The sequence below is a fragment of the Ammospiza caudacuta genome, chromosome 31, assembly GCF_027887145.1.
Source record: "Ammospiza caudacuta isolate bAmmCau1 chromosome 31, bAmmCau1.pri, whole genome shotgun sequence".
Classification (NCBI taxonomy): Eukaryota; Metazoa; Chordata; class Aves; order Passeriformes; family Passerellidae; genus Ammospiza; species Ammospiza caudacuta.
Window position 1 is genome coordinate 1,746,422 of NC_080623.1, and position 21,110 is coordinate 1,767,531.

The following is a 21,110-nucleotide window of genomic DNA, read 5'->3' on the forward strand; positions in this document are numbered from 1 at the left end:
ATGTGTGTTTTTCATCACCACGGAGCTGTCAATGCCGAGAGAAGGAGTTTGCTGACACCCTGTGCCCAGGCAGAGCAGGAGCCTCTGGGAGTGCTGGCGGATGAGCAGGATCTCAGCAATGGGGGGAGGACAGGGAGAAGGGAGGAGCTGGAGGAAGGTCAGTTCTCTTTGGAGCTGGTAGCAACTCTGTCTCGTTGCTGGTTTTATGCCAGAGGCTCACATGTGTTGTGCAGAACATCCCAGGCTGAGTCAGCCTCGGAGCATGAGTCCATGGGCAATGTCAGCTTCCATGGATTGAGGACCTCGTTGTCCAAGTGCAGTCCTAAATATTATCCCCCACTGCTGTAACAACCTCTTGCTTGTGGTGCCCTGGGAGGTTCCTGAGTGTTTCCAGGGAACTGGCTCATCCCACGGAAGCACAGAACTATGGAATATCCTGAGCTGGGAGAGACCCACAAGGACCTTTGAGTCCTACTCCTGGCCCTGCACTGACATTCCAAAAGTCCCACTAACTACAAAATCCCACCTCCTGAGAGCATTGTCCAAATGTTCCTGGAGCTCTGGTAGCCTCCAGGCCATGTCCATTCCCTGGGGAGTTTGGGCAGTGTTCGACCATTCCCTGGGGCTTGTCCTTTTCCTGATATCCAACCTAAAGCTCCCCTGGCACAGCTCCAGCCATTCCCTGAGTCCTGTCCCTGGTCCCCAGAGCAGAGATTGGAGCTGTCCCTCGGGATGAAGCTGCAGCACCCAAGGAGTCTCCCCCCAGACTCCTCCAGCCAGACAAACCAACCCTCAGCTGCCTCTTGTGTGGCCTCTCCAGACCCTTCCCCATCCTCACAGCACTCCTTTGGGTGCTCCAGGATTCTCCAGGATGCTCCTGGCGCCCTCAGGGAGCCAAGCAGGGTCCCAAATGCATGAGATGTCACCATCTAGTGGGAGGAAAAGGTTGTGCTGTGCTAGGATGGAGCTGGTCTTTGCCCCAGTTCTCCCAGTCTGACTGGTGGAGTTTTTTACATCTTTGCTGTGCAGATGTGACCAGAAGAAGACGTTCCCTCCTGATTTACTTTGGCAAAAAGCCATGAAATTAGTCATGGCTGTATTGGAGCACCATCAAAATTGTGGGGCTCATTGCTGAGTCTCTTTCCAAAATTCCTGGTGATTAGAAGAGCACTGGTGAGCTGTGATTACCCTGGTACACAGGCCACATCCAACCCTCCCTGTCCTGGGAGGGAGCTGCACAAAGGTGACTGCTCTGGCACAGATACACCGAGTTCCACCAGCTGGGTGGGAGAAGTGGATAAGGCCTGGTGTGCTTCAAATTTGGGGACGTTCGGCTGTCCAATGAGGCATAAATACTTTGTCTCCTACAGCAATTTGTGTGGAATGGGGTAGAACTGGGAGAGGGAGGCAGAGCTGATGTTGTGGCCCTGTAAGCTACAGCCCAAGGGTGGCATCAGGTGGCCCAGGTACCTTTTGGGGACTCGGGGTCATTAGGGGTCAAGTGGGCTGGGAGCCAGACGAGAGGGGGATCCAATGGGTGAATCTTTTGTGACATCCATGGCTGTGAAAACCCAAATTCAAAAGATTGGCTTAGAAAAGTAGAAGAAAACTCAATTAAACCATCCACAACCTTTTGCAATTTATTCTGGGACGACAGCCTGGACCCAGCCATGAACCTGTTGGCTCTGGCCACAGGAAGGAAATAAAGACTCTATTGTGAACTCTTTCTTTGTTTAAACAGCTCCAAGTTTTCAAGGCAGGTGCTGTGAGAACCCTGCTCAGGGCCCTTGGGGTACCTCAGGAGTACTGGGAGGGGGATTCAGCAGAGCCCAAGGAGAGACAAGCGGGAGGCACAAAATGAAGCTGAATCAGAGCAGCTCCAGGCCAAAAGTCCTCCCCTGGGCTCCAATCCTGCTCTTCCAGCTGGGAATGCCATGGACGCTGCCTCTGTTTAAACGAAACCTCCAGACTTCAATTGCTGCCCTGTGTGGGTGTAATTGATAGCGCTGTCAAGAACCCCTAATTAAGCTGCTTGTCTTTCCAGCTGCCTCATCCTATCAATTATCTCCCTTGCTGGGCTGAGGGCAAAGTGTTCCAGAACAGAACATTTGCAAATAATGAGGGACAGGAAACCTTCGGCATCAGCTGCTCTTGGAAACAGAATTCCAGCAAGGCTCCTGGTGACCAGATTGGTTTTTCATCAGCTTTCTTGTGAAAACCTCTTTGACAAGCCCAGGAACTGAAAAAATAATTAAAAAATTTAAAAATTCCAGAAAAACCAAGGAGGGAAATTAGCAGGGGAAATATGATTCCATTTCTTGGTGATTTGAAATGCTTAAATGTTTAATGGCCACAAAAACATTGACCGAGGTTTGAGCATATTGAAAAAGTTCAGGATTGATCTCGTGGAGTAGCAGAGGAAAGTGATTTCTTCTGGGTGATCTGAAATGAAACCTTCATCACTTTTTGTTTTGAAAGGGACTTTGGCAGGAAGCCACGAGCAGAGAGATGGAATCTTGGCTCCACCTCTCGGGCTTTCAGCAACTCTGTGAAACTTCTCAGCCTTTTCTTCTCCACTTGTCAAGACACTCCAATAAATCCTTTTTATTTGCCTTGAGCTATCCTGAGGGTTTTAATTACAAGCTCCCATATAAAGGATAGTGACAAGGAGTAGCAGATGGATTAATAAGGACTTTTGCAGTATACAGGTTGCTTTATGCTCTGCCCACCACAACCAGCTTAACACTGCTCTCAATGAAATAATTAACCAGCGTCCAATTAACAGACTTGGGGTAGAACCTCCTAGTTTCAAAGCTTTTTATTGTCTTGTCCATGTCAGTCTTATTCTCCAGGTGTTCTACAGAATCAAAGCCAAAGACTTAACAAGAATCACAGAATCATGGATTGGGTTGGAAGGGAACTTAAAACTTGTCCAGTTCCACCTCTGCCATGGGCAGGGACACCTTTTACTTCCAGGGTTCTCCAAGCCCCATTCAATTTGGCCTGGGACACTTCCAGGACTGGGGCAGCCACAGCTGCTCTGGGAAATCCATTCCAGGGCCTCCCCACCCTCACAGGGAGGAATTCCTTCCCAATATCCCACCTATCCCTGCCCCCTGGCAGTGAGATGCCATTCCCTGTGTCTTGTCCCTCCATCCCTTGTCTCCAGTCTCTCTCCAGCTCTCCTGGAGCCCCTTTAGGCACTGGAAGGGGCTCCAGGCCCTCCCTGGGGCCTTCTGTTCCCCAGGCTAACGCCCTCAGCTCTCCCACCTTGTCCTCATGGCAGCGGAAACTGTCCTTGGAAGAAAGAAACCCTCTCCAGGTGACGTGGTTTGATAGGAAACAGGTTTTTATGCTGTGGTTACCAATAGGTGTTCAGATTTTAATACTGGCACCTGGTTTGACCACTGGGATTTGGATACGCCTCTGAGAACACACAGGGGTTAAAAGCAGAGTTTCATGTGCGGCTGGCACAGCTCGGCCTGCGGTGGGAAGAGGAATCCAGCTGTTTGTAGGAGCTTGTAACCCTTTGTGGACAATGAAAACTTTGCAGAGCATTGACCTTTCCTGGAGGGGAGATGGAGTGAAGGGTGAAGAGGGAACTGAGCGAGTGTTGAAGGTCTGAGCAAGGGAGAAATGTAAAAAGAACCTTGGGTGGAAGAGATGGTGGAATGGCTCTTCTGCTGGACTCTTTTTGTAGCCATGGACAGAACCATGTTTCCTTGTGATGTGGAGACTGCATTCCAGGGGGAGGCAGTGCCTCAGAACCAGGAGGGTTCAGTGTGGGTATCCCTCGGCCCCAGGGGGTGAAAAAATATGAGGGGGACAGGTGTCCCGCAGGAGAGACTGTGCCTTTTTTGGAGTGAGACAAGGCATCCTTAAAAGACGACCCTAGAAGCAGCCCTGGTCCATGTTCAGTGGTGAGAGCACTGGGCATGGAAAGAACAGGCCACCATAGTACAAGGAAGGACTCCCCTCCTCTTGATGAACTGAAGATTGAGTATTCTAAAGGGTGGTGCCGGACCGAGAGTTGGTGATTTGGGGAATTTGGAGATTTGGTGAGAGGAGGAGGTTATGTATTTGTAAAGTTTTCATTTTCCTTGTGTGTTTCTTTTTTTCTTTCCCTTGTAGTTTAGTTAATAAATTCTTTTTAATTTCTAAGTGGGAGCCTGCTTTGCTTATTGCTGGTCACATCTCACAGCAGAAACCAGGGAGAGGGTATTTTCATGGGGGCACTGGCATTGTGCCAGTGTCAAATCATGACACCAGGCCATTTCCTAACCTGTGTTCACTTGTTCTCCTTCATGTAAGGAAGGAGAATGAACTAACCCAATAAAAGAATCTGAGCTGACTGCATTTACACCTAGAGAAATTCCACTGGATTTCACAAATGTTCACTTGTATTGTATATTGAAACTTCCTAATTTCTACCAGGTACTGCAAACCCCAGGAAAAGCCCAAATTATTCCTCTTTGTCAAGCAAGCTCCACTCCTGATATGAGTGTAAAGGAGGAGCACAGATGTATCAGGGCAAAGGGATCCTTCTGGGTTGTGTCGTCTCCTCCATGGTGAGCACATCCTTCCAGCATGAGCCAGCAGCTGTCAGCTGGGTGAGCTTCCCATGGGAGAAGATTCTTCTCACCATCCTTTGCTTCTAGTGGGTTGACCCTTGGTTGAAGCAGCACTTCTGCCTCCTGGCATTGTTTGGGAGAGGCTATGGAACCTGGAACCATGGCCAGAGACTCCGAAACAAAAAGGGATGGAAATGGGTTTGTTCTGGGCTCTGGGGAGGTCAGGGGTGCTGGGGCACCGGTGGGTTGGTCAGCAAATGTGGAGGTGCTCACTTTGTGCAGGTCAACAGGGACCTCCTGCAGCCCCTGGATGTGAAGGCCAACCCTGAAATCCAGTGGATCTGAAAGCAGGAAGAGGGAGCAGCTGAAGGGCCTCCACAGCCAATTTGCCTCTGATTGACAAAGTAAGAGTTGAGAGAAGACTTTGGCATTCCAAACTTTGATATCTTTTCCTCTCCACTGCAGTTCATGAGCCTTGAGCTGGTTTTGGTATGTGTGACTCCGGTGCCATGACCAGAGGTTGAGCACGTTATCTTTTTTAAATCTGATTTATACTTTTAAATACTCTGATGAACTGCATCTGGTTTTATTATTAATAGTGGGAGGGGGCTGTTCCTCCAAAGTGTCCAGAGGGGCTTTGGCACTGTTGGCTTCTTCCATGGTCTCCTATCCATGAATGAGGGTTTCCACTTTCAGCCCACTGATGCAGATTTATTTAAAAGTTTGGTGTTTTCTTAGCTGCCACAAAGGCTGTGCTGTCCAGGGCTTCCTTGGAGAGGGGATGAGCAGCAGGGTCCCCTTGCTCCAGGATTCATGGAATCATGGAACTACAGAATATGCTAAGTTGGAAGGCTCAACCCATGAGGATCATTGAGTCCAGCTCCCGGCCCCATGCAGCACACCCCAACAATCCCACCATATATGGCTTGGCTTGGGCTGAGATGGATCCCCAAGGATCATCTAGTTCCAATCCCTTTCCACGGCAGGGACACCTCCCACTTGATTGTAGGATTAGGAAGCTCCCATTGACCCCCTTTTTCCTCTCATCCTGCTCAATGAGCCTGGGGACTCTGACCCAGAAGAGCAGATTCCTTGTATCCCCCCCACTCCTGTGGTCCCAGTAGGAGTCATCCCAACAGGCCTACCTGAACTTTGCTCTCTGAGTACAGAGGAAACTTGCAGAGCAGCAGAACAGGGCGTTGGCTGCCTGATGGGATGTCCTGTGACAGCAGGTGCTGCCAGCCCAGAGGGACATCAAGGATGTCTTGGGCAGCATTGCCTGCTGCTGGTGGCAGAGGCTGGACTCACTGCAGTGGGAACAGGACCAGGTGGAGCCCAAGCTGAGCCACTCTGAGGAGTTTGTGCAGGAGTTCAGGTGCCAGTGAGTGAGCAGAAACTACCCTTGGGGCAGGAGACCCAACAGCTGCACTAAGGGGACTCTTGGCTTGGGCTGTACCAATAGACTTCCAAAAAACCGAGATAACAAAGTCTGCGATTCAAAGAGCTAAGACTCAAACAGCTGAAATCCAAAAGGGTGACGTGCAAAAATCTGGGATACAAAAGGCTGAGATCCAAAAGATGACACCCAAAAACCTGAGATCCAAAAATTTGACACCTGAAATGTTGAGATCCAAGAGCCTGAGATGCAAAAGTTTGAGATCAAAAGGTTGAGATCCAAAAGGATGAGATCCAAAGCACTCTGTCCCCTCAATATCCACTCAAACAAGGTCTCCATTCTTGGAATGACCCCTTCACTGGTCTTCTCTCTTCCCCACCAGATATGAGCAGGAAGTGCACAGATGCACTACTGCTGAGAGCAACTGGGTGTTGCTGAAGAAGGTAAGGAATTGGGATCAATGGAAGGTTTGGGTGCAGAGATCCAAGGAGTTTCCTCTGATCCACTCCTTGCAAGGCAAAGGGCAGGTCTAGAGAATCTCAGAAGTCCTTGGACAGGTGTGGGGTGTGGAAAAAGCATGCCACTGAGAGAATACCTCATTCTAAAGTGCTGGTTTTTTGCTCCTCATGCTTGAATGATGATGGTTTTTCAGCAAGAACTCTTCAATGCTAGATATATTCTTGGGAACCCCTTAGCTGTTGCTGATCAGGAGATAACTGAGTTTCTCAAACAAAATTTCTTACTCCAAAAATATAATGGAATTGCCTTGGAACCTTGTGTAGGCATAATTTTTACTCCTAAAAGTCTGGAAACTCTTTCAGGATGTGGAGTGTGTCCATCTGACCAAGGCAGAGCTGGAAGCAAAGGCGGAAACCCTAAAACAGGAGATGGAGCTCCTGAAATGTATTTCTGCTCAGGTAGGGACGCTCCTGTCCCAACTGTTCTTCATGGCAGCTCTTCCTCCCATCCACTCATTGTCTATATGAATTTAGGCCAGATTAACCAATCAAGCTCTTTTTGGGAATCCCAATCAGGAAGATTTTGAGATTTAAAAAAAATAAACCAAACCCAGTTTCAACTCCTGGGCTGTGGCTCAGGTCAGATTCTACATGGTGGCGTTACTTCCACTGAGGTGTGAGATAAGAAATCCTGGGACAGGGATGCTCTGGTGAGTTAGGGCTGCCTAGCACAGCTTCTAGGAAAAGTGAGCTGGAGAGAAGTGCCTGTGATGCCTCTGTTACTGTGAAAATGGGCAACAGCTGAGCCCTGGACAGGGGGGCGTCCTCAGGGGCATGGAGCACTGGCGTGAGGGTATAGCTTGGAAAAGCAAATCCCAGTTGGAAGCATTGTACTGAACCAGGGTAGGTCTGGTGACAGCTTCTTAAGCCTCTCACTGTCAGAAATAACAATGCAAAAGTGGTGAGATTTGGTTCCTGTCTTCAATAAGTGATTTCTGGATCTAATTTCCCCTTCTGATAAACTCTGTGACTCTCAGAGCTAGGAGAACACCCCTGGAACAGAGGTGATGGCATGTGTGAATGGGGAGTTGTAGGGGAATCAACCATTATCTGCTAGCACTCTCAGGATCCACACATCTTCTCTAAACTGAGTTTAATGCACTCTGGAAAGAGACTCAAGGCTCCTGTGTAAGCCACAAGTATCAACTCCCAGCTGTCTCCTTCCTTACTAACAGTTCCAAGAGCTTGAGGAGGAGAAGCGGAGGCACTTCAAGAAGCTGAAGTCCCACCAGCAAGAGATGAAAGAGCTGAGCTTTGTGATCTAGAGGAGGCAGTGTGACCTGGAAAACATGAAGTATCAGGTGGGAAGGAGGGGATTTAATGTCTGGATCCTATGTGTCACATCGCAAGATGTGTTTTCTACACCTTTGTGGCATCTATAAAAAAATGGGGACAAATTTCTTAGCAGGGCCTGTGGCAATAGGACAGGGGGCGATAGTTTTAAACTGGAGAGGGGTGGATTTAGATTAGACTTGAGGAAGAAATTCTTTCCTGTGAGGGTGACGAGGTCTTGGAATGGATATGCCAGAGCAGCTGTGGCTGCCCCACCCCTGGAAGTGTCCAAGGCCAGGTAGGATGGGACTTGGAGCACCCTGGGATAGTGGGAGGTGTCCCTGCCCATGGCAGGGGTGGGACTGGATGAGCTTTACTGCCCTTTCCCACCCAAACAATTCCATGATCCCTCAAGTTCTTTCATCTTTATCAAAGTGAGTTGCCTCACACTGGCTCCATTGGTCTAAGGAAGTTCTTCCCAGAGCTAAGCAAGGAAGAAGGATTATTTCCCAGCCTGTTTTCTGCTGGATCCCTTTGATTATTGCAAAGAGCTAATTGCACCAAATTAGATCATAGGATTAGCTACAGCTCTCAGAAAATTGCTGAAATTGCTTCAGCAGGAATTCTGGCTTCTGACATGGATTCAAAGCATTCAGCGAATGGGTAGAATTATGACTCACCAGTAATTCAGCACCTGTAGAAACTGGTATAATTTCCAGACCATCTAATTCATTATATAGTTTATAACGGGAAGCAATGGGAAACCTTAATTATTAGTTCCAGTTAGGGCAGAGTATTGGTATCCTCCAAACAAAACTCAAACCCGTCTGGCAGTGCAGGGACATGTTCAGACTTCCTGGAGTATTTTATAATTGATTATTGATTTTGGAAATGTTTCGCTTTTCTAAAAAAAAAAAAGCCCCGATACCCCCTCAGTTTGAGACTCAAAAAATAAGCAGGATTTTTTCTTTTAAAGGTAAGAATGATGAGAAAGAAGACACAAAAATTCAGGATGTCTCGTCCCCCCAGAAGGTGTCATTTTTGCAAACATCACCTGGTGACATTGAGCAGCACGGGGGTCATGTTCTCAGAGATGCCTGGGGGAGGCTCAGTGAGCTGCAAGATGAGCTCCAGAAGGCCAAGGATGAGCTGGCATGGATGCTGCAGGACTCCCAGGAGCTGCGGAATGCCAAGATGGCCCTGGATATTGAGATTACAACCTACAAGACCCTGCTGGAGGGTAAGGAGAGCAGGTGGGCTCCATCACAGCTGTGTGTGGGCAATGCTCAGTCCTGGGGCTCCTCCTCCAGAGCCCCAGGAGGGTGAAAAGTGCTAGAAATGCTCATTGCATCATGGATAACCTTGTGACCTCCTTCTCCTCTGGGATCTGCCTTGGGAACCCTGCAGGAGTATGTAAGTAAGATAAAAGTTTTCAAATTTCCTTACGAAATTGAATCATCTCACTGTGGCTTGGAGGGGGAGGAGAAGAAGGAGGAGAAGGAGGAGAACGAAGTCTATGTCCTCCCCATGAGTGACTCCCATTATGTTTTCCCACAACAGTGATTTCCATCAGCTCTGGGACTGACCTGGGATGTGGGCCTGGACAGCTCAGAAGATTAAAGTCCTCCTGCAGTGCTGCATCCCCACCCCACGACATTTGTGCCCCTCATGGAGGATTTACCTCCAGAAGTGTGGCTGGCTCCAAAGTGAGGAAATTTATCCCTGGTGCTCCTGCCTGCATCCCCAGGAGAGAGGAATTTAGGGCTAGAGCTGGGGGCTCAGCCTTTCCAGACACTGGGGCACTTGGGAGGTGTGGGAAGAGCTGCAGGGCTGCCAAGAGCATGGGTAGCTCTGCTCAGCCATGAGGGATGTGTGGACCAGGGGTGAGGATTTCAGCTGGACCTCCTTGTCCCAGGAACAGCCAGATCTGAACTTCAGCTGTGAGGGTGGTGACAAGCAGGATTTAGGGGCTAAAGCAGAAAAATGAAAGTACTGCTCCACTTTTAGTGCTAAAAGTAACCTCAACTCCACCTCAACATGAGGGAGAGGCAGACTGGGTGTGAGAACAGTGGAGCATCAGGAAACCACATCAGAAAAGCTCCTCCCCTGGGATCACATCAAAAAGGGACACTTGGAACATTGAAATCCCCCATATTCCTTTGATTTCCATTCTTTCTTTAAATTAGAGTTGTTGGTTGTGTGATTTTGAGTGATAGGGGCACTTATCACTCAATTCCTGTTTCCCTTTTATTTTTCCTCATTAAACCTTTGCTATCTCTGTGCCAAACAGTGTGATTTAATCCAGAATCTTTTCCCTAAAGTGTTCTGGGAAGTGTTTCTGGAAAAGGAGCTCATAAAGTCTCTCTGATGTAGCTTTAGGAGACTTAGTGGAGTTTTGTGGTGGGACACAATAAGTCATGGAGAGGAAGGAAGGATTTTAGTGATGTCCTGGGAATGACTGGTCATGCATGTGCAAACAGGGAAGCCATAAAAAAAAATCTAAATTCAGAATTCCACCTGCTGAAGTCAACAAAGATTAATTACTCCACTGGTGCTCCTTGGACACACGTAAATTACACCACCCTCACTTCTCCTGGGTGGCTTTAAACCTTTTGCTCCTTTTCCAGTAAAATTAACGGAGAGCCAACATGTTACCGTTTGCTTTTAGGTGCTCACCAAAAGTACAGAAATGGCCATTCCTTAATTGCACAAGACATAGCTAATGATTAGAAGTCTTAATTAAACAGAGGAGGCAGAGCAGTCTGGAGAGAGTCATGGAATCAGGGAATGGTTTGGGATGGGAGGAACCTTAAAGCCCATGCAGTTCCACACCCTGCCATGGGAAGGGACAACTTCACTGGACCAGATGGCTCCAAGCTCCTTCCAGCCTGGCCTTGGAGACTTCCATGGCTGCGGCAATGGGGATCCATTAATGTAGATCCAGTCTTTGGTTGGTGTAAATTTAAGGTCTTTTAAGATGATTTGCATCAAATTTGACTCCTACGTGGATTCAAATGGGTGTTCTAAAATTCAGAATGAAATCATGTCAGCCTTTGTGTTTTTATGTTGTGTCTGTCGCAGACATGTGATGACAAAACACACATTTTTATAGCTCTTCAAAATCTGCTGGAAGAGGTTATGGGGGGAAAAGCCTTGTAAATTGCTTGGTTGGTTTTTCAACATTGTTTTTGAGATCCTATGAATATGATTCAGGTTTTCAAAAAGATCAAATGGGGATCTTTTTGTTTCATTGCACAGTTGAGCAGATTAAAAAAGAAACCAACATAAAATCAATGATAAAAAAAGTAATAAAGTGTTTTGTGATTAGACTGATGAAAGAACACAACAAAGAAATGAACCTGAGGTTGGGCAGATACGTTTTACCGAAGGCAAAATTGAGAATAAAGGTCTTTCCTCACCAAAATGATCAGGATTCAGAACTGCAAGAGCTTCCTCTCCCCCCACACTCTCATGTGATAAGAAGTTATTTCCCAATCAAATATGAGAAGCACAAGATACCTCAGGCTCAATCATTAATGAAGGAAACCACAAGAAAGATTTGACAAGAAAAGAGCAATCAAACAGGTATAAATATTCATTAGGAGGGCTCTGATTGCCAAAGGTTTCCCACTAAAAACAGACCTTTTTATACAAGAGGAGAATAAATCAGTGCAATGACATGGAATTAAGGTTATTTCTTTGCCTCCAAACTCCCCTATCACAATTTCAAGATGTGATAAGCTAACTTGGCAAGTGTTGAACTTAAACCTGGCCTCTCTGAACATCAGACATTCTGCAGCACCTCCCAAAGCTGCATCAATCCAATCCAATCCAATCCAATCCAATCCAATCCAATCCAATCCAATCCAATCCAATCCAATCCAATCCTTTATCTGGGCACTGGACTTTTGGCACAGGAAGAGCTTTTCTCCTGGCTGAATACATTTCCCACTTTCCACAAGCAGTTCCTTCCTAGGATGGCTCAGGGAATCTCTTCAACTGGAAAACCACTTCAGCTGGAAGAGATCACCAATCTTGTGGATTTACAGGTACACTTCTGTAACCTTTTAAAAACTGAGGTATTTTTCTCACCTTTTCTAACACTTTTGCTGTGCCAGGCAGTGGGACACCATCCTCACCCAGGATGCCCATACATCCGACATTAATTTCCACTGCAGGAGGAAGAAAACAACAGCAGGAAGAACACAATAGGAGGAAGATCAAACCAAGCCTTTGCTTTGTTGGGAGCCTGAGCTCTGATGCCTCCAATCGCAGGATCGGGCGATGTGGCACCGTGAGACGAGTGGATCCAGGAGCGTGGGATGTTGGGGCTCTCATTAGGACTTCAAAGGTGCTGAAGAAATTTAGTGCCCAAAGGGTGGGACTCATTTCACCTCCCTCAACCTCCCCAAGCAGGCGCCGGGGCTGGTGTCTGGTTGTCTAGACAGCCTCTGGTCTCCAGGAAGAACAGAGGGAAGGAGCTGCAGAGGTGGATTCCTCCCACCTGCTTCCACTGCCTATTTTGGGAGGTGATGAATCACTGTCTGGAGATGCCAGGTCTCTTTCCATGAGCCAGAGATGGAGTCTCAAAGAGGAAATTAGAATCCATGGCCAGGTTGATGGCTGAAGAAAGGAGGAAAGTGCACCCAGGCCCAGTGTTTGATGACTTTTATGAGGAATATCCCTTGAAAAATCCCAGCTTTGACTCTGCACGTGGATTGTTAATGAGAGGCAAAAACATATGACCAGACTGAGTTGCCTTGGATAACTTTGGCTTTAGGATACAAGACACTGCACTAATCAAATCAATCCTCCAACATGTCATTAATAACTTGGACAAGAATCTCCCCAGTCCAAGAAACTGTGAAAGTCCACGTTCCGACCCAGTCGTACATGGATCAAATGGCTGTGGCACAGGCAGATTCCTGCCATTGTCCAACCTGACTGTGAGGAGCTCTCAATGGCTAAGGATAATAACAGAGCCCTTTGAGACTATCACATAAAACACCTTCTGAGAGCTCATCCGGATTCATTTCCAGAGGCAACAAACAAATTAGTGAACACCACTGTTCCTCTAATGAATTCCCTTTTTGGCGGCGCATTCAAGGGAGTGAAATGCTGACAAAGGAAGCGATTGCAAGTTGTCAAAATGACTCATCCAATCCCTCATCAAAATATTTTCCTTTTTGATTTCCTCACTTATTCCCCTCTGTTGGTTTTTTTGTTTGGTTTATTTTTTGTCTTTTTTTCTTTTGAGCCAAAAAGCTGCAGGTTTTTCTTCAGAGCGCTCTCCCCTTTCCCACATCCATATTCACAAAAACAAATAGGTTATTCTTGAGGTCTTATACACCACTTACTATTCCTTGGAAAGACCTAAAAGACATTAAATGAAGCTGCCTTCCCACTGGGATCCAGAAGAAACAACAGAAATTTGGCCAACACACACATTCTCCCAATGTTGAGCAACTTTACTCAAAATCTTTTCCCTCTCAGGAACCCAGTGGCTCTCATGAGTTTGGGAACTGGGGCTGCTGCAGCACAGCTGTTTCACAGATGTTTAATTGCAGCCTATGCTGCATTCCAAGTGTCTCCCACACATCCGACTTGGATAATGGAGTGCAGAGTGGGAATGGGGCACATCTTCAGTCTGATGATGAGGCTGGTTTCCTCCACAGGATTCCGAACATCGGCTCTTCTTTGGAGTCAAATCTGCATTTTGCTTCTGATAATCTGTTTAGAACTTCAAGGACTGTGGAAGTTCCAAACTGCAGCATTTGAAGCCTCTCATATTTGCTTAATCTGATATTTCCAACTGTGCTGGCAGCCAAGTTTACACTGTAAGCCTGAACTACTATAAACAAAGGTGTCATCTGAATGTTGTAAATATCTGGAATTATCCCTTTTGGATACAGCAAAAGTAGCAGTTTACACAACTAATTTATACCACCAGCCCCTCAAACTCACAGAAGTTGCAATTACAGGTTCAATTAATGGCTTTGGGGATCCTGGAGCTGCTGTCACATCCCACAGTTTCCATGTGCATCTTCTTTTCAAACACTTGATACTAGAAAGTTGTGTGTTTGGAGGAGGTTTGGCATAATTTTTGTCATCCTGACTCTCGGAAAATGTTTTTGGAGGAGGTTAATGAGGATGAGGGAACATAGAACCTGGGTCTCCAGCTGCCACCCCATTATATAATATGGAGATTCCTCCAAGCGTTGCTCCCTTCGAGAGGAAGGACTGAAGGTGCTCAGTTGTTTGAACTATAGTGTCCTTTTTTTCTCCCAAACACTTCTTCTGCAATGAGCTGAAAGAGCCCTTTTGTTTTGACTTTCCAACTGCCAGTTTGGAGAAGGCCTGGAGAGGTTTCCTGCCTCACCTCCTCGGGCTGGTGATTAGGAGAGAGAGGGATTCATCTCCCCAGTGTGAGTCACAGCCTTCCTTGTTGTCCAGCCTAATCTACTCATTAAGACTTCCTCTGTTGGTGCAGAAAGCCCAGCCCCTGCGGAGAGCAAATTGCCCCCATTCCCCCGAGCATGGCCCCAGGGACTCCTTGCCTTGGAGCTGTCTCCCCAAGTCTCAAGGACATGTCTGGCAAAGTCACCCAAATTCAGCCGTCACTTGGTGAATGGGGCGGATCTTGCCAAGCTGGAACTGACTATTGTTCCTTTTTTGTTCCCCGTAGAGACTTCCAGGAGGTGAGTCTAAAAGGGCTCTGACACCCAACCTTGGAAGAAGCTCCAGAATAGTGAAAGCCAAAGAATAGTGAAAGCCAAAGAATTAATTGTCACAAATAAGAACTTCCATCATAATTCTAGAAAAAATGGTCACTGCTGGCACAGAACATACATCGGTGAGCAAACAGAAATATGTCACAGATCCTGGGTGAAACTTGATCTGCTTCACTGGTGTTTCAGGGAAGGTCATTGTGAAATGCTGCACATTCCCAGGCTTCTGCACATTCTCAGAATTCCCATAATTCTGTGATTCTGTGCATGTAACTGGGAGATATTTTGAGTCCTTGCATACAAATCCAGACCTTAAGCTCAGTGAATTTACTGGCGTTTCAGATACAGAAATGATCCATTATGACACAACTTCCACAGTGTTTGTTCTCCTACAGTTGACTTTCTTCTTTTATTTTTCCTTTGAGTTACTTTTCCGCACCCAAAATTGTGAAATTACCCCCACAAAGTGCAAGTCCGCAAAACATCCCATCACACACAGCCCTATGAGACACAAAACCCCAAACGACACACTGCAAACAAATCACAAAGAGTTCTTAAAAAATGTTCCTAAACTATAATTAGCACTAAGTTAGGGGAGCACTTCAAACCATAATGTATTCGAAGGCAACTTGCAAACAGAGCACTTTTAGATTCCTTTTTATTTCCTCAGTAGTTACTATTTGCTGGGCTGGTTTGCATTTTGAGGAGCATTTATTGCTGCCAGGCAAACCAAACCCTTAAGTACTTAAATTACCGTCCTGATCCTATCAAGGCCAGCTTCCCCAAATATATATAAGGGACAGCATCCCTGCATCTCTCCAGTGGGATCCCTGTTCCTATCCTGCACCAGAGCAGCCCCGTAACTTTGCCATTCTACCTTCAAACAAGCCACAATGAGCAGGCAGGCACCAACGGTGAGATCTGTCCTGGGACGAAGAGGCTTCAGCTCAGCCTCGGAGATCTGCGGCCGCAGCTACGCGGCGTCGGCCAGCCAGCCGGTGCGCTGCGGCGCCTACAGCAGCAGGAGCGTCTGCAACCTGGGCGGCAGCAGGAGGATCTCCTATGTCAACGGGGCCTGCGGCACCGCCTGCTTTGGGGAGATGGGCTTCGGAGGCATGGGCTACGGGAACGCTGCAGGGGGCAGGGTTGGCCTGTGCGGCCCCCGCGGATACAGCATCGTGCGGGGGTACCCCGAGCGCAAGGCCGACGGCATCCAGGGCATCTGCATCGACGAGCGGCTGCTGAAGCCCCTCTGCGTCGGGGTGGACCCGCTGGAACACGAGATACGCTGCCAGGAGAAGGAGCAGATCAAGACCCTCAACACGCAGTTTGCCTGTTTCATCGACAAGGTGAGTGCAGTCCTGCTCCAGAATTGCTCTCCCTCGAGGAAAACAAAACCTGACCGAACCCCTCCCAAACCCATCGTGTGCCACGAGTCCATCAACCTCCTCCAAAGCCCCAGTCCAGCTCTGCCATGAATCCCTGAGCTGGATCCATGCAGGGGTCCAGGTTTCCACGGAAAATTTTAAGGAAATTCTAACAATTTTTAATAACTAATAATAATTTTAAGAGCATGTTGATCCAGATTGAGATCTTTTTAATGGGGTTCATTTCAGCCCTGTCCCTGCTCTGGCATTCCATGGCCTTTGAATCATGGCCGTGGTTGCAGTGGACTTTCTTGCAGGTGTTTCCTCTTGTTCAAATTGCATTTCTTGCTGCAGCTTAGGTGGAAGTTACAGCCTTGGCTGGTTCACCTTTCTGTCCTGTGTTAAATAATTCAAATAATTCCCTCCTCTCTTTGACTTTAAATATAGTGACAGTTCCAAAAACTTTCCCAAAGGCAAAGGTGGTTAATCTTGATCCAGACATGTGAAGGTTAGAGATGAAATCTGATCTGTCACCCAAGGATCCCTTTGTATAAAAAACAGAGACAAAGCAGTTTCACTATCTGGGGACTCGATTTTATCCTAAAATACATCAGAGGCACCACCTGGAGTTTTGTTCCTAATACTTGTTAAGAAATGCAGATTTAGACACCAGGCTCCTGGATTTCTAAATAACATAGACATGCGAGTCTTTGATTTCTAAATAATGTAGACATGACATTTAGATTTCTAAATAATTTACATGTCTGAATTCTAGATTTTGAAATAATTTAGACTTGTGGCATAAAGATCTCTTAATAAGGGCATATAACTTTCAGATCATGGTGCTGTATCATCTCTCACTTCCTGAAAATCCCATTCCTGCACCTGTGGTTAAGAGCAGAGAGTTAAACGGGTGTTGTGTCCCTGCCTTCACCTCTTTACTTGAAGAATTGCTGTCTTTTGCCTTCAGGTTCGATTCCTGGAACAGCAGAACAAAGTGCTGGAGACCAAGTGGGGCCTCCTGCAGCAATATGTGCTGCCAAAGAAAGGGAAAAACCTGGAACTGTATTTCGAGAATTACATCTGTGACCTGCGAAAGCGCCTGGACTGTTTGCTGTGTGAAAAGCAGAAGTTGGGCAGTGAAGAATGTGCCACAAGCCAGCTGGTGGAGGAGTTCAAGTGCAAGTAAGGATCTTCTGAGCTCCTCTAGCTGATGGCGTTTTGCTTTTCTGGTTCATCTTGGGCAATTTCTCCTAGACTTGTGGCATGTCCCCTCTGGGAGTGCCACATTCTTCTGTCTCGCTGGCAAGCTCTTTGCATTGGTAATGGTGTTGTTGCTCATGAAGAAGCTTCTGATCTTGAGATGGTTTAATGTTGGTCTCCAGACACTGATCTGGCAGTGCCTGGTGGCAGTCCCAGCAAGAGAGAGTTGTCATTTTTTTACCTGGTGGTTATTGTCATTTGTACCTGAAGTCATTATAATTTATACCTGATGGTTGGTGTCTGAGTGTCTGAGCAATTTTGTTCCTCAGCCCTTTTTTCCTCCTTTTCCAACAGGTATGAAGAGGAAATCAACAGGCGCACAACTGTGGAGAATGAATTTGTGGCACTCAAAAAGGTGAGAAGCTCAAACGACATGAATACTTTTACCTGTAGTAGGTTTTTTGGGGGCAAAATTGGCTGAAATAGTTAATTATTAACAAAAAATCACAAAAGTATTATGATGAGTTGGAGGGAGACTTAGAAAGAGGTACAGGGTTGGGAAAAGAGGCAAGTAGAAAGCAAAAATAATGTCTCCCCAAAGTTTACATCAACAGCACTACAGCACCAGTTTTGTTGCCTTAAAAGCCTTCCTGAAGTGTGGGAGGGGGACAGAGGAGGACAGGTCACACCAGAACACCAAGTTATTTCTGTCTGTCTCTCCACATCCTTTATTCTTGGACATCAGAAAAGCAGGAATCATTTGAAGAATATTAAAAATTGTGTTTAAATACTCATTAGACAGTTGTGGGTTTGTAGCTGCGTCCTAAGTGATAAATCAACTAATTCCTGTAAGTCATGTTGGAATGGTTTCGTTTTCCTTCAGGAGGCACCAGGTTATCCTGACTCACCCTCTCACACCTTTTTTCTCTTGAAATCTTGTTGAGGCACATTTCTGTCTTGTTGGTGTTGCCTCTGTGTGTTTCTCCAACATTTACAGCTAGGTTTGGGCTGGAATGTGTGTGTCTCTCCTCTTGCAGGATGCAGATTGCATCTTCTTAAACAAGGAAGAGCTGGAGGTGAAGGTGGATCTGTTAAGGAGGCAGCTGGAGCTGCTGAAATGTGTGTTTGAGGAGGTGAGTTCCTCTGGTACATCCTGGGACTTCGGTGGTCCTGACTTATCCTTCAGATGCTCCAAATTTCTACTGCTGGAAACTCCTCTGGGATGTGTCTCATACAAAGCCCTGAATAACTAAAAGCATGGAAGTACAAGGTTGATATAAAATTAACATGATTATGCTGGAGATAGGGTGGTTCCCCCTTCCTTCATGCAGCTCCAGGTAGGAATTGGCTGTGTCCTAACTCTACCCTGGAGAAAAGATGAGTCCGTCTCGTTCCTCCGGATTGCAGCTGCCTGATTAGAGCTGAAGCAACTCCCAGCTCAGTCCTGTCATTAAATCACTCAGGCAGAAGGAGATGAGAGGATACCAAGGGTTAAGTCACTCCAATTTCTCGCCCTTGATGTGGACAGAATTGCTGCAGGTCAGCACGTAGGTCAGCAGTCACAGGTGGCAACTCATCCTGCCGCAGGATTTTCTGCTGAGCCATCCCGAGGGACATTTCTTGACTTGTTCTATCCCTCAGCCACTCCATGTGCCAGCCCTTCCCTCCCTCCCTGCAAAGCCTGAGAGGTGAGAAGAGCTGACAAAGCCCTTCCTACCCCGCAGGAAAGGGCCCAGGTCGATCGCCAGCTCTGCGACACCTCAGTCATCGTCAAGATGGACAACAACCGAGACCTGGACATGGAAAGCATCATCAAGAACGTCGAGTGCTGGTACCAGGAGATTGCCCAGAAGAGCAAAGAAGAAGTCGATGCTTTCTACCAGAACAGGGTGAGTAAGGGGCCAGCTGGGTCTGTGCCTGGCAATGTCACAGGCCAAAAGTGACGATTGTCCTATTTCTTTGTTCCAGTTTCAGGAGCTGCAGGATAAGAGAGGGAAATTCTGCCATGACCTGCAGAGCAACAAGTGTGAGATTTCAGAGCTGACACGGATGATCCAGAAGCTGCAGTGTGAGCTGGAGAGCGTCAAGAAGCAGGTAGGAGACGTTTCCAGAGAAGTAGGACAGCTCAGACACAGGGCAGGGTGATGCACTGATGTTTAGAAGACTTGACATCTGCTCTAGGCCCTAGCTGGAAAGTGGAAAGTGCAAAGTGGGTGGAGAGGGATGGGATGCTGGTGGGTTTTCCCTGTTTGCAATTGGAAGAGCAGATTTATCCAAACCCAGAGTGTCCAAAAACCAGGATAAGAAGTTTTGCAGACACCTACACTGCTGTTCCTCCCCTGACAGGTCTCCTGCCTGCAAACCTCCATTTGTGACGTTGAGCAGCGTGGGGATTGTGCCCTCAAAGATGCTCGAGAAAAGCACGTTGAGCTGCAGAATGCTCTACAGAAGGCCAAGGACGAGCTGGCCTGCATGCTGCGGGACTATCAGGAGCTGCTCAATGTCAAGCTGGCCCTGGACATCGAGATTGCCACCTACAAGACTCTGCTGGAGGGTGAAGAGAGCAGGTTGGTGACACTTTTCCCTCCTGTGTATCTGAGGCTATGGCAGCTCCCAAGTGAATTCTACCTCCAAGGTCTCCCCAGACTCACAGAAACTGGACCTGGAGAGGTGCCTGGAGGCCATGAAGGCCATATGGGTGCCAGCAAAAACAGTTCCTGTCCCAGGGATAGTGAGGCGTGTTGCAACAAGGGACTAAGTGGTCTGGATTGTGGCTGGAAGTTGTGAGTAATGTGTGTTTCTCTTTTCTCCCCACAGGATATGTGTGGGGAACCCTGTGAGCGTGTGTAAGTAACTGTGCATTTTCAGCCATGAAGGTTTCTTGTTTTAGGACAGATACCTTTGGGAGCAACATTATCTGTCTGCCCCAGGTCCCTCTGCCTTCCTTTTCCAGTTCTGGAAAGTTTAGCCCCAGAGATCTCAAATACCTTTGAATTTAAAAAAACCCAGCTTTTGGAGTGAGGGGAGGAGGTCAAACTCAAGACCCTTTTCTACCCTTGGAGGCAACAGGGAGATGTCCTGGGGACCATGGGATATGTACTGAACCTGGGAAGCACCAGCAACATGGGGAGGGGGAGGATGCATGAGGGGATGCGTTGGGACACGGGGGAGGAGTAGGACGGAGCAGGGGCTCAGACACATTGGACAAATGTGGAGGAAATCAGGTTTGGTTGGTTCTGTCATTCAAGAAACAACGTGCCTTGTGGAAGCCGTCCAGTTTTCCTCCCTAACTGACTCCCATGGGCTCTGTTGCAGCTGTGGTCAGCAGTGGCTACAACATCCCTGATGACTGCGGGATGATGGCCAACGGGGCCGTGTGTGGCTACGGCTCCCTGGGCAGGCGGGCCGGGCGCCACAGCTCCCAGACCGGAGGGTTCAGCTCCCGTAGCGCCGGCATCCACCCCAAGAGAGTCCTCAGCTCCGTGGCCAAGCAGTGCATGCCAGAGGTGTTCTGCCAGGCTGGAGGGGTCAGCTGCAAAGCCGGCGGGTTCAGCTCCCGCAGCGGAGGGTACCCAGCCCGCACCGTGGTCAGCGCTGGCAGCGCGGGCATGAATGCCAGGATGGGGCCCTGCCAGGCTGGACAAGTGCTCAGCTTTGGGAACCAGGGCTGCGTCATCCGGCAGCTGGCGGGGCCCCCCGTCGTTGTGTCCAGCAGCACTGAGGTCGTGGGGTGCAACAACGGCGTGGTGGGGAATTTTGGGGTCGTCAGAGACCCCTGTGTGGTCCCATAGGACAGCGGCGCTCAGATGCGCCAGCCCCATGCCAACACGATGCAGGGTGATTCCTCTGCCCCTTGGCAGCAACATTTGTCACCAAACCCACTCCCACATTTATTAGCCTCAGATTTATCCCCCCCGAGCTGTGTTTTCAGAATCTCCAAGCCTAAAGATCCCTCTAGAAACTTCTCCTGCAGGTGCTCAGCACAGTGTGATTTCTGAATCCTTACTTTAGGTTATCACAGCTTTAAGGATTTGTTTGTTGCACTGCTTCCCCCT

At 47.8% G+C, this 21,110-nt stretch overlaps 1 protein-coding gene and 1 pseudogene across 1 annotated transcript; both read left to right on the top strand.

The window, feature by feature from the left end:
* LOC131569705 (keratin, type II cytoskeletal 7-like) lies at window positions 1–9,688 on the top strand (annotated as a pseudogene).
* Window positions 9,689–15,378: 5,690 nt separating this feature from the next.
* LOC131569928 (keratin, type II cytoskeletal 7-like) lies at window positions 15,379–20,846 on the top strand. Its single transcript, XM_058822252.1, has 9 exons — window positions 15,379–15,834; window positions 16,823–17,037; window positions 17,410–17,470; window positions 18,093–18,188; window positions 18,780–18,944; window positions 19,024–19,149; window positions 19,402–19,622; window positions 19,873–19,901; window positions 20,371–20,846. The coding sequence occupies exons 1-9, from the start codon at window positions 15,379–15,381 to the stop codon at window positions 20,844–20,846; spliced, it is 1,845 nt and encodes a 614-aa protein (XP_058678235.1).
* The last annotated feature ends 264 nt before the right edge of the window (window positions 20,847–21,110 follow it).

Coding starts and splice junctions, on each gene's coding strand:
- LOC131569928 (XM_058822252.1), top strand. CDS start 15,379: ATGAGCAGGCAGGCACCAACGGTGAGATCTGTCCTGGGACGAAGAGGC. Junction 18,189..18,779: donor TGAAATGTGTGTTTGAGGAG/GTGAGTTCCTCT, acceptor CCTACCCCGCAG/GAAAGGGCCCAGGTCGATCG. Junction 19,623..19,872: donor CTGGAGGGTGAAGAGAGCAG/GTTGGTGACACT, acceptor TTCTCCCCACAG/GATATGTGTGGGGAACCCTG.